The 12,914-nt window shown below is 33.3% G+C and overlaps 1 protein-coding gene across 8 annotated transcripts in view; it reads left to right on the top strand.

The window, feature by feature from the left end:
* The window catches only part of RUNX1T1 (RUNX1 partner transcriptional co-repressor 1), a 174,899-nt gene that overhangs the window by 156,534 nt on the left and 5,451 nt on the right, over positions 1-12,914 (top strand). For all 8 annotated transcript variants that reach the window (XM_051970836.1, XM_051970839.1, XM_051970842.1 and 5 more), the window contains one exon: positions 511-701. In XM_051970836.1, coding sequence (XP_051826796.1) covers positions 511-701 — 191 coding nt within the window. The remainder of the gene's footprint in view (positions 1-510; positions 702-12,914) is intronic.

Here is a 12,914-nt window from a genome sequence, read left to right as displayed (position 1 = left end):
ATTCTCAAAAGAATTACAAACTATTAATAATAATATAAAAATTTCGATATAAAGAATATGAAATATATCACAAGTATGAAGTACAGAAGGCCTCCCTAGTAATCTTTAATAATTGGCATAGTCATTTTGTATTAGAAGCCTAGTCTTCCTGCTCTAGGTGACCAAAAGCTTGATACAACTCAGGGAGATTAAACATTGATATTAAATAAAAACTAAACTCTGTTTTTGTTTGCTATAGAGTGAAAAGAAAATGTGAGTTTGGAAAATAAGAGGATGTTGAAGGTGTCCAATAGGTAAAACATCATAGAGAAATTATGGTAGCTTTTCACGGAATTGCTTCAGAATACTAAAAAAAAATAATAATTTTTTAGCATTCTGTGGAGTTCGATACAACTAGAAATGTGTAAACTTCAGATGATTCACAGTATGTTTTTCATAATACTCCTTCATAGATAAACCATAATCCAATGATTTGCAGACTTTCCCTTTGGGGGTTTTGTTTCTTTATAGAGGAAGCAGTCAACGAAGTAAAACGTCAAGCTATGACTGAGTTGCAAAAGGCTGTGTCAGAGGCAGAGCGGAAGGCCCATGACATGATAACTTCAGAGAGAGCCAAGATGGAGCGGACGGTTGCAGAAGCAAAGAGGCAGGCCGCTGAGGATGCCCTGGCTGTAATCAACCAACAGGAAGATTCAAGTGAGGTAAGACTTCAGCTGGAACCTTGAAAATGGCCCTTTATCCAAGTCCTTGAAGAGAAGCTTTAATTTAAGATAATCTTTTGTAGCTTGAATTTGGGCATCTGTTGAAGTCAGAAATACAAATGTCTTGTTTTCCCTCTCTTAGTCTGACAGTGCATTTGAAATTTTGAAAGAGTTTGACAATGTAACTTGGATATGAACATCAAAGATCAAGTGCTAACTGCCATTAAATTTGTTCACAAATTAAGATATTTTGTTGGGTTTCATGGATGAACTGATATGATTAAATTTTGGTAAAAAACTAGATTAGAGCTCTGTGTTTATGTTTATCTTCATACCAAAAAGGAATCCAATAATAAAGATATTTGGTATAGTACAAACTTTCAAAAGATTAAGTGAGTAAAGTGCGGAAGATGAACATTTTCCTTGATTTGGATTTTTATGTCAGCTACAGGGATTATGTGTGAACTTATGGGTATGGTGAATAACATCTGGTAGGAAGAAGATAAAATGAAAGAATGATAAAGAATAAGGTTGGAATGAAATGGTAAACCTCCCTGTAAACTTGAAAAAGATAAGAAGCTTTGATATTTCTGTATGGGAGGGAAAGGAGGGCCAGCGACAGTGTATGCAACAGGAAGTTAATGGCGAAAGAATAATATAGTTATTGCTCATACTTAAGTGTTTGGGGTAAAATGAAATTTCATTTCTTTTTAAATGAAGACCTGGAAAAAATAGCCTTATGAAATATTAAAATTGATATACAAAAAAGAATTTTCATTAAGAAGGTCCCTTTAGTCTAACTCTAATAACATTTTTACTTCAATTAAATATTTCCAAGTGATCTAACACACATTTTTTATTTCCATATTCTTTGTAATAACCATTATGATGATCCTTTCATAGTGGGATATTGCCATCAGAAAATATTGCTCTCATAAACTGTTGTTCTTGTACAGTGATTTATATGTTTACATATAAAATGGAGCTAATTGCCTAGATGGCATTATCACAAGGACCTAGGTACTGTAAGTGTATAATACAGTGTATAAAACTGTGCCGTTGAAAAATATTTTGTAAAATAATCAAAGCAATCTAGTAAAATGCTAGAATCAAGAGTTGAAGCATCTGAAGCCCTACGAAGGAGCAGCTTCAGTTGAAAGATCACAACTAAGTAGTCACACCAAGCTGAACTAGCAAAAAGCTTGAGCTGATAAATCAATGGCCTGCTACAATACATATCTATAATTTGAGAGAGAGAGAGAGAGAGAGAGAGAGAGAGAGAGAGAGAGAGAGAAAGAGAGTAAGGATTTAATTTGTACCAGGCTTCTCTAGAGATGAAAGACCCTGTGGGATCACAAGATACCCAGAGTTTCTATTTAATGTGTAGCAGATGAATAACAAGGAGACAAAAGGAATTGATTTTCAACATCTGAAAGTTTCTCAGGAAAAGAGAGACGAGGGGAAGTTTATCTACCCTTTAACTACTGACTATTCCATTGCTGAATTAAACCAGACATAAATTCAATTTTATTGGCATCTTGTAGCTAAGATATTCAAGAACTTTGTTTTTATTTTTTTATTAGCATCTTTGTGTGAGGAGAAAATGTCTTGCTCTATGTTATAGCAATAGTACTGTGATATGCTGTTGTTATTAAAACATTATCACTTTCATAGGTACCTTTAGGTTATTTTGTATGTTAAAAGTATACACTAAATTCCAAAGATATATCTAAAAAGAAACTGTGAATTAAGTTCTTACATTCTCAAAATAATATGGTATCTTCTTTCAGGGTCCACAGTTTTCCTTTAGCTCCAGAATATGTACAAAAGAATACACAGCCATGTATTGTGGAGTGTAACAAATTAGTCAGAGGACATCAATCCCAATTCATTCTCTCTAACTTGCTAGTTGTGAGATTTTAGACAAATCTGTTCATGTCTAGGCTCCATTACATCCTTCATAAAGTAAGAGGACCTAACTGAATACACTGTAAGGTTCCTCTCAACTTTAAAGTCAATGACTTGGGATGTGTCACCTCTGTCACATCATTTATTAGTGTCATTGTTTTGTGGAATGACTGAAGAAGTAGTGGGGGACCACCATTTTTTTTCTCAAAGTACTCCTGCACCACATTGGAGTTAGTCCTAAAAGAATATAAGCTTCTTGAAGGAAAACTGTTTCTTTTGTTCTTCATCTCAAACATCTATAGTATACTGCTCAACCCATAATAAATACTTGTCTAATAAATGAATCCTTTGAGCTACTACTCTTTTTCTCATAGTCATTCTGCATGAATTATGCAAAATTAATAATTCCTAAGCTCTATATTGTTAATTCCTTGGATGCCATCAAATTCCACTTCCTCCATTTTTTTTTCTCAAAGGCTCTTTTTGTGGTTGCTTATATCAGTAGTTTCTATTTTGTTCCAGACATCCCCATATATATGACTTTTGCTGGCATGTGCTTCACCTTTATTTTGATAGCATGTTATGCCTGTTTGCCATTTACTAAATGTCTATACCTAATACTAAAATGGGGAGCCTGACTACATAAATAGTGTTAGGGAATACTGAAAGCAGATATACAGAATATATGTATTTTAAGATGCTTAGTGTATGATGTTTGTCATGGCACTTTGTGTATGAAGTCACTTAAATATTGCTGTTCTCTGTGAGAGAAGAACTTGACTTACAGATATTTTTCAAGGTTTATTTTAAAAGGTTATATGTATGTTATAAAACATTTCCCACTTATCTCAAATGAGATAATATTTCTAAAAACCATTTGGCACAATGCCTGGCACATAGTGGGCACTATCTCAATGCTTAGTCTCATCCCCTTCTTGCTTAGGGTTGCTATCCCCTTTGTGTTGTGGTTACTCAATATACTAAATAATGGCTTTTGTTTTTTTTAGGATTTGCAAACTTCCTAGTCATAGAAAGCAAGGTTTTCATAAAGAACATGTAGGAAACAAATGATAATTTGTGGATAATTGATTGATTTATTGTTGTGAAGTAATTTCAGTGCTTCCCCACCCCATTTGGGTTTTTCTTGGCAAAGATACTGGAGTGATTTGCATTTCCTTCTCCAGCTTATTTTGCAGATGAGAAAACTGAGGCAAATGGAGTTAAGTGACTGCCCCAAAATCACACAGCTAGGAAGTTTGTGAGGTCACATTTGAACTCGGAAAGAAGAACTTTCTTGATTCTAGTACTCTTTCCACTGTACTATTTAGCTCCCTCGTACTTGATTACTAAACATCAAAATTAGCAAAGGAAAGGAGAGAATTTGCACTTGAAACCTGCAATTTCACAAACTGGACCTTTTTCTAACTAGAAGAAAATATTCTTTTAAAGTGCCTAATAATTTGTAATTTGACGTTCATCATAAGAAGCCTCAGTTTTCTTATCTGCAAAGTAGGTTTGGGATGGGGGGAAGGGGATGGTGTTCATGAGACTGAAATAGAATATTCAGTACATGAAAAGCATTTTGAAAACTTGTTCAATGCTATAAAAAAGCAAAGTGTTAAAGTTTCTCTCTCCAATTGCTTCGACTACATTAAGAAGGAAAAGGATACATTATGTTATGAAACCCCACAAACATTAACAAGTAGGGGTTCAGGTCAAAGAAAGAGGAAGATGGAATATTCTTCCCACAGGATTATGTAAAAAAAAAAAAAAGTCCATATACAGTGTCAATAAGAAATGTAATGTGGACGGGAAAGTCTGCATCCAGGTTATAGGAAGCCTTAATAACTGGCATAATCTTGTGTTCCACCAAACATTTTCATGTCTTTCATATGATAATTTTATTTTTTTACTTAAAATTACCTAAGTATCTTTTCCTGTTAAACTAGTGATTTTAAATTACTTCTTCAGCTTGCTTTGGGCCTATATTTCATTAGTCTTTGAGAAAGATTTTGAAGAACAAATTAACCTGTAAATTTCTTTCCTGCTTCTAAAAAGTGGTGTTCTTTCAGATTAACTTTGTTTCCCCCTTACTATTGATTATTCGTGGAACCTTAACCAAATAATCCAAGATAAACTATACTACACCACTGGACAGTTCTTAGTTTTGAGTCACTAAATTGATGTGTACCTGCAGCAGTAAAACTGTCACCTTCTAGCCACGCTTTACAAAGAGATGAACTGAGCACAGTCCACTCAAGAAGGGCTGTTCAGTGGCCCTTCTAAAATAGCAGCATTGAACAAATATATTTCCTTAACATTGCCAGAGGCTGCTGAGTCCTGATAGTGGAAACCAGTGGCTTAAAGTCAGCTAATTGACACTTAATTCCAGGAACAAAGAACTGGTAACCAGTGGGTTCCAGAGACTGCAGAAAACTGCATGGAAATAGATGACTTCTTTAGACTTCGCAGTGAAGAACTTTATAGAATAAGATTTGGTCAGGTCTTTACAAATCTACTAATTATAGGCAATTTGAAGTTAAAATAGGAGCTAGGAAAAAAGTTTTCTTATTGTGTAGCACTAAGAATAAACATAAAAGTATCCTTTCACATATATGTATTTATAGAGACATGCGTACACACACATCAACCATTATTTGTGAAGAATAAGCTCTGTGCACATGAGACCCTGTTATTTTAGGTGCTGAACAAGTCTTCTCCCCTCAAAAAATAAGTATAAAATAATTAGTAATTCTCAAGAAGACTACATTTCAAAAGGGGGGAAAGTACAAACATAAATAAAAAGAGAATGAATTCAAATAAATACATGGGTAGATAGGGGAAGAAGGCATTAGTAATTGGGATAATTGAGAACAGAAGGTGATGTGTGAGCTGCACTTTTAAGTAAGAGAGATCATTTTTGACTTGTTGAGGATTGAGAGCATATTCCAGGAAAGAAGACAGTTTGGCTGAGTTGCAAAATACATCTAAGGAAGTAATGTACAATGAGTTTGGAAAGATAAGTTGGCTTTAGGTGTTGGTGGACTTTGAACACTAAAAACAATTTATATTTTATCCAGGAAACTTATGGGGAGCCATTGAAGTTTGAATAGGAGAATGACATGGTCAAATGTATGCTTAAGGGCCCTTTGGCAGCTGTGTAGCAGATAGTTTAGAGCGAGTGAGGAAAAACTTGAGGCAGAAAATTGATAAGCATCTAATTATGAAATACAAATGTAATGGAATTCTATTGTGCTCTAAGAAATGATAAGAGGACAACTTTCATTTTTTTAATAGGAAGATATATGTGAACAAATACAGAGTAAAATAATTTAGAAACAGTAAAACAGTTTATATAATATAATATATAATATAATAGCATTATAAAGACAAAAAACTTTGAAATATTTAAATTTTGTCTGTGAAATGACCAACCATGATAACCAAGTTAGCTATTAGAGAATTTAAAGATCAACTTAGAATTTATTCATTTACTCTTTCTTGTCCCAGTTTCCAGATCTCTACCTGCCCTATCTAACCTCTCTGAATTGCCCCTTATAAATGTGTAAATAATAATTATTATTAAGAAACTTTTAAAAAGAGCAATCTTCATGAAAATAAGGATTGCTTCATTTATTTATATTATTTATTTAAATTTATATTTATTATTATATTTATATTTGACATAATTTTTAATAAATGCCTGTTTTATTGGTAGTAACAGATACAGTTAATTTGATAGGGAGTTTTATGGAATATACATATCCAAGTAATAATGATGAATGCATTATGTTTACCTTTTATATTTCACTAAATTTCAGCAATATTTTAAATTGAATATCTGTGACATAGCTACATGCCTTCTTTCTTTATAGGATGGCATGTTGTAAACCATGTCATAAACAAGATAACCAGGAGCTGGAGCCACTGTAAGAGCAGTTTTGTCAAAGAAGTCAGGAACCTTAGCCCAAGTGAGGAGAATTGATTTGAAAAAACCCTTAAGAGATACAAGAATACAATAGTACCCTAATCAGAGAATCCCCAAAGTGTCTTAGGACATAATGCCCTGACCACAATACCAAGACAGCTCTTGATTATATCTAAACTTAAGCCCCACCCTCCCCCTCACCCCCCATGAGCTTTTGGAGTTGCAGTACCAGTACTTCTTTTAGGAACAATGAATATGAGTTGCCAATATGAAGCAAATTAGGAAAAACACCCTCAAATAGTGTACTGGAAAGAGTATTAGTTTGGTATTAGAGGAACATAATTATTACTTATGCCTGATTTTTCCTTTTTTTAAAATGAGGCCAGAATATATATATATATATATATATATTGGGGTTAAGTGGCTTGCCCAGGGTCACACAGCTAGGGAGTATTAAGTGTCTGAGATCAGATTTGAACTCAGAGCACCAGGCTCTATCTACTGTACCACCTAGCTGCCCCCAGAATAATAATTTCTAAGATTCTTTGAAGTTCTCACCCAATGAGTCTGGGTGATAAAACAGAACAAAACACTCAAGTCAACTTCAAATTTCACAAAAAGTATGGTAAATACTAGGAGACCTGGGCTCTGTTGTTGTGCTTCTGATTCGTAGCCCAGCTCTTTCAGACTTATTTTTTAAATTAAGCTCATTTTACTCATATCTTCCATAACTCTAAGAGATAATGAAACAACTGAGGAATGGGTGCCTTTGATCAATGAAAAATAAATGTGAATAAAATTTGTTCTCAGTTATTCAGAATGTTGCTCTGTTTCAGAGATACTATTTGACATAGTAGATAGATTAATGAATGGTCTTGGAGTCAGGATGGCTTGCTTTTAAATTCTGCCTCTAATAATTATGATTCTGGGCAGATCACATAATTTTGTGAGCCTTAGACTGTTTTTTTTCCCCTTTAGTAGAACTAATGCCTTTAGTACATATGTTACAGGGCTGTAATAGATCTCAAATGGGAAAATATGAAGTGCTTTGCAAATGTAAAAGCTCCATAAAAATGTCAATTATTATTATTTCAGTTAGTCACATGGTTCCTTGGTAGGCTGAGAGACTTATTTGGCTAGATGTACATTCTTATCTCTTATTTGGGGCTAAACAACTAATTATGAAAATTAATCATGTTTATGTGAATATATTGTGCATAGTTACCTTGATTTTGTTACATTCACTGTAATTTTTGATACAGGTTTTTTTCATGTTTCCTGAATTTTTTATATTGATGATTTCTTAAACTGCAGTAATAATTATATTCATTTGTTTATTAACTATCAATGGGCATTTCCCTTGTTTCATATTATCTGCTATAATAAAAAAATGCTGCTAGGAATATTTCAGTGGATGTGGAAACTTTTCAATCTATGGTTTTAAGACATATAGAAACAGTTTGAACCCTATGACATTTTAGTCATTTTCTTAGTATAATGCCAAATTGATTTTTAGAATGGTTGAAGAAATTTTCAGCTCTACCAATAATGTATTTATGTGACTATCTTTTTCTATTTAAGTTAGTCTATTATTTTTTCAAATTTACTAGGTGTTAGATAAAACCTCAGATCTATTTTTATTTGCATTTTTTCTGTTAGTGATGCAGAACAATCTCATAGTTGCTAACAATGTGAATTTCTTTTGAGAACTGTTAACATCATTTGATGGTAATTCCTTTATATTCATGCTCAAATCCCTTTGATAAATTAGTGCTTTTTGATAGGTTTTTTGGGTTTTGATTTTTTTTTTGTGTGTGTGTTTAACAATCAATAATTTCCCATTTTATCCTGGTTGTATTGATTTATGTAAAGGCTTTTTAATTTCCTATAATCAAAAATTTTCTTTTAAAGCATTAGATTTTTTAATGGTAAATAATCTTCCCCTTTGCTATGAAAAGGATCTGATCCATTTTGGGTGGAGAGGGATAGGGGTGACTTTTAACATTTAGATCATGATCCATTTTTAGTTATTGGGGCTATATGGTATAAATAGTTAGTAAAAATCTAATTTCTTTTATACTACTTTGTTGTTTTCCCAGCAATTATTGGAAGGTAAAGAATTCTCCTCCAAGTAATTTGTGTTCTTAAGTTTATTGAACACTAGGTTATCGAGTTCCATTATTTCTCCTACTTTTTTAAAAAATCAGTGACAACGATTTTGATGATTACCACTTTGTAATGCAAGTCAATGTTTAGAAATACTTTTCTCTTGTTACTTCTATTTTCTACCCTTTTCCCTTTTTCCCAGGGAAGATTCTTCTTAATAAATTACTATTTTTGTCTACTATATAATCACTTAATAGTTTGATTAGTATAATACTAAATTAGCAAATTAATTTTGGGGGGTTTTTCTTTGTTTTTATATTGATATAGCCCAATCTCAAGCCATGAAAATCACTCCAAACTATTCATCTTTTTCTTAAAGTATAGTTTATAATTGTATTTCTGTAAGGTATATTGACTAGTGTTTTATTTGTTTTATGACTTTCCCTTTCTATTATTTCTGTTTGAATTTTGTCTTTGCTACTGATGTTATGGTTTAATTTTGCATTGCATTCATTTACTGAAACTTTGCATTATCTAAGTAAATTCCTTTACTGTGTCTCTAGAATTGTGTATCTTCTGTGTCTGTGATTATGTTTCCTTCTTTTTTCCTTGCCATCATTAACATTTCTAGAACTGTATCATAACAATGGGGAAAAGGAAGCTTCTTTGCTTTAAGTCTAAACTTTGTAGGGTTTTTAGCATTAAATGAATATTGTAATTTGTTAAAACTCGTGCTGGTGCTCTTGTGCTTTTTCCTCCTCCCCATTTCTGAATATAATTGAGTAGTTTGGAGTGGTTTTCTTTTTCTTTTTTGCTTTTAATATGATTAATGATGTTAATTGTTATCTAATGTTGAACTATTCATCCATCTCTGGAATGATTCCTACTTATGATGGAATTATTGCTAGTAGATAATTTTTTGGCTGTATAGTGCTATAGTTTTTTTTTTTTTTTTTAATTAGGATCTTAGACATGATTACTAATGTTACATCATCTTTGTCTTTGTCACTTCTGTGAACAGCAATTTACTTTGGAACCAAGATGATTTGTAGGTGCATTCTACCTTGAATAGCCTTATATATTGTGGTCTGAATTAAAGTAATTAGTAATTTTTTTATTTCTCTGCTTCCAAGTTAGTGTCTACTCTATTAGTAGATGATCTGTAGATCTTAATTGTTGAAGGCCCCATATACTCAATTGGACTTACCCAATACTGAATTGACTGTTTGAATCTAGTCTAATAATTTGTACCCCAAAAGATAAGATGTTCTTCTCAGTACCAAGGTATTCCAGATATTCCTGATTTCCTGTTTGTGGTTCACAGTGTGCTAACTGAAAGTTCCTCACCTTTCATAATACAATGATCTCCTCAGGTAATTAAAAGATATTGTTCTTCAATTCACGTGTATGAAAAACTGTAAGTCACCCTGGTAACAAAATTCAGTTGATTGGATAGCATTTTGTTTTAGTCCATTAGTAATTATACATATCTTGAACAAGTATTACAGAGTGAACTGGGCTCAGAATTGAATAAATAGGTCAAGGAGGAGCTGGATTGTAGTTGAAAAGTTGTGCAGTGCTTATTACAATTATCTCAAGCTGAATTCCTTTGAAAAGCCCATTTTTTTCACACTACCTAATGTTCTCCCAGTGGTGCCATATGGTTACGAATCACAAAACAGCACGATCACAGAAGAATCAAAACTGTAGGTGACCTCAAATGGTAGTGCAAAAACTTGGCAATGTAAGGCTGAGTCGTGTTCCTGATGATGGAGAGCATGTGTGCAAGTAGTATCAGGAGAAGACATCATCATGATATTTGTGATTGGAAAAGGACATTGAAGACACATTGAAAACGGATAGTTTGACAGTTAAGAATACCTCTCCTGGACCACATGGACTCTCTTTGGATGATTTACAGAAAGAGATGGATAAAAATTGCACCACGGGGGAAAGTACTCATACCAATTTGAACATGAATGCTTTAATTTGAATCCAAGAACAACAAATTAGTTTTTCTTTTTCTTCCTTTTTAAATATTCAGTTTTCCAAGAAGTATTTAAAACTTAAAAAACAGCTTTGGGTGTCTATATTGAAGATTCCGTTCACACATTGAAAAATTATCTATTTGTTTTTTTCTGCTCTATCAGAGGCTATAAAAATGTAGTTTTCACCAAATCAAAACATTACCTAGTCTTTGTTATACCTTTCATAAAGATGAAATTAAGGGATTTTTTTTTTTTTAAATGAGAGAGACAGACTACATAAGTCCCAGTGGTGTAAGTTAATGTTTTCTAAAATCTTGAAATAGTACTCTATCGAGGTGAAACTAACCTGAGCCCGTGAATCCAGAATCAAAACCAGGTGATGATAGACAAGAAGTCTGAATTCCCAACAGTTTACCCTCAAACATCTGTTTCTGTATTTGGTGTAATTTGACTTTTTTTTTTTTTTTTTTTTTGTAAAATTATTCCCATCTTTGAAAACACTTTAAAAAATAAGCAAGTCCCCATTCTGTCTCCTCCCTTTCCCAACTGCCAACACATGCATTTGTAATTACCTGGTTTAGTCTGTGTGTTTAATCAGTTTAAATTGAGAATGCTGTGTACATCTGACTTCAATCTGAAGGAGCTATTGAGTGTTGGGCAGTCACCACCCTTGTATCTGCCAAAATGTGTCTCTGCCAAGAAAGGATCGAGCTAACACCAGGATATTTCCTAAAGAAGCCACTTGACTCAGATTAAATATTTAATTTCCTTAAAATACTGGTTTGGATTTAGGTCTCTGTCCTGTAATTGAGATTTTCTGATGTTTAGGAATCTCACTTATTTGCTGGATTTGTTCCAGAATCAGCTGGTATTATTCTAAAGTCTTAAACTTCTAGGAAGCAAACTTCATCCTTGGGACTGAGTGTCATAACTTGTGTGGAGGTAGGAAGTGAAGGAAATTTGAGAAGGCAGAAATCCACATCTCTGTATTCATTATCAATGCAACATGATTCAATTAATTTTAAGGAAGATGGGACTTTTAACCTGTCATTAATAAAGCTGCTCATCAAATATGTCTCCTTGGAGATTTTTTAATTAGTTTATTTGAATTTAAATAAAAAATGCAGTTTGTGTCTGTCACAATTATTAATTTTCATCTTATTTTTCTTTATGTGAGATTAACAGCCAGACTTCCATATAGCTATTTTGAATTAATTAATGAATGAAAAATTGTTTCTTAAATGCTTACCCTATATGCAAAGCTTAATACTGGGCATTAGGGTTACAAATAGAAAAAGTGAGACCATTCTGGTTCTCAAGGAGCTCACATTCTAAATGGGGGAGGCAATAAATTTTTTAAAAAATCAGCTGCAGGAAGGAAGGAAAAACTAAGAAGTCTTAAGGGCAGATGGCAAGGCCCCAAGGGTACTTAGATTAGGGTCAATAGGTCAGATGATAGTGCGAGAGGTCTGCAGGATATAGAGGAAGGACAGATGGTAAGACCTGGTGGTCTTATGTCTTGCCAGAAGGAATAGAGTTGTTGACTCCCATCTCATTCAAGCCTCTGAACAGTCAAGAAACCCAGATGGATTTTTGGCAGCCCCAGGCAGGAAAGGGAATAAAGGGAAAATGCAAGGAGAAAGGCTTCCCACAGTGGGGTGAGCCTTTCTTATAGCTTCGTAGCTGGGACGGCTAAAAGGGATGAAGGGGGACCTGACACCCCCAGGCAGGATGAATTTTCCCACTACCTAGCAATTATTATAACCGATTTAAGAGCTGTCCTCATTGGTCAAATTTTCTGGTTTTTATTTTTTAATGGGTCTTAAATTACTCTAAAGCAGATTTAGCTTGAGGTCTATGAACTTATATTTTTTTTAAAAAAATACTCTGATAAATATTTCAGGAGAAATTTATTTCCTTTGTAATTTTATGTATTTTGTTTAATGCAGTTAAAAACACTATAGACTTTATAGAATGTCAAAACAGCTCATGACCTAGAAAAAGTTAAGAATTCATTCTTCAGTACTATGGCCCAAGTTCTTTATGCAGCCTAGTTTTGAGGATGTTGCCCTCCTAATCAAAAAAAGATTTCAATTGTTCACTATTGCCTACATGTTAAAATTCTTATTCCACGTGTAAAATTCAAACTTGAGTCCTCTATTTCTTGGGTCCAGCCATCTATATTGGTCTTCTGTATGTGCCCTAAGATCCATCAAACTGGTCTGCTTCTCAAAATATTCCTAAGAGTAATTTGGAAGAGGTTATCCTCTTCACTTTGCTTAT

Source organism: Antechinus flavipes, chromosome 1 (genome assembly GCF_016432865.1).
Source record: "Antechinus flavipes isolate AdamAnt ecotype Samford, QLD, Australia chromosome 1, AdamAnt_v2, whole genome shotgun sequence".
In the NCBI taxonomy this organism is placed as follows: Eukaryota; Metazoa; Chordata; class Mammalia; order Dasyuromorphia; family Dasyuridae; genus Antechinus; species Antechinus flavipes.
This window is presented reverse-complemented; position numbering and strand designations above follow the sequence as displayed.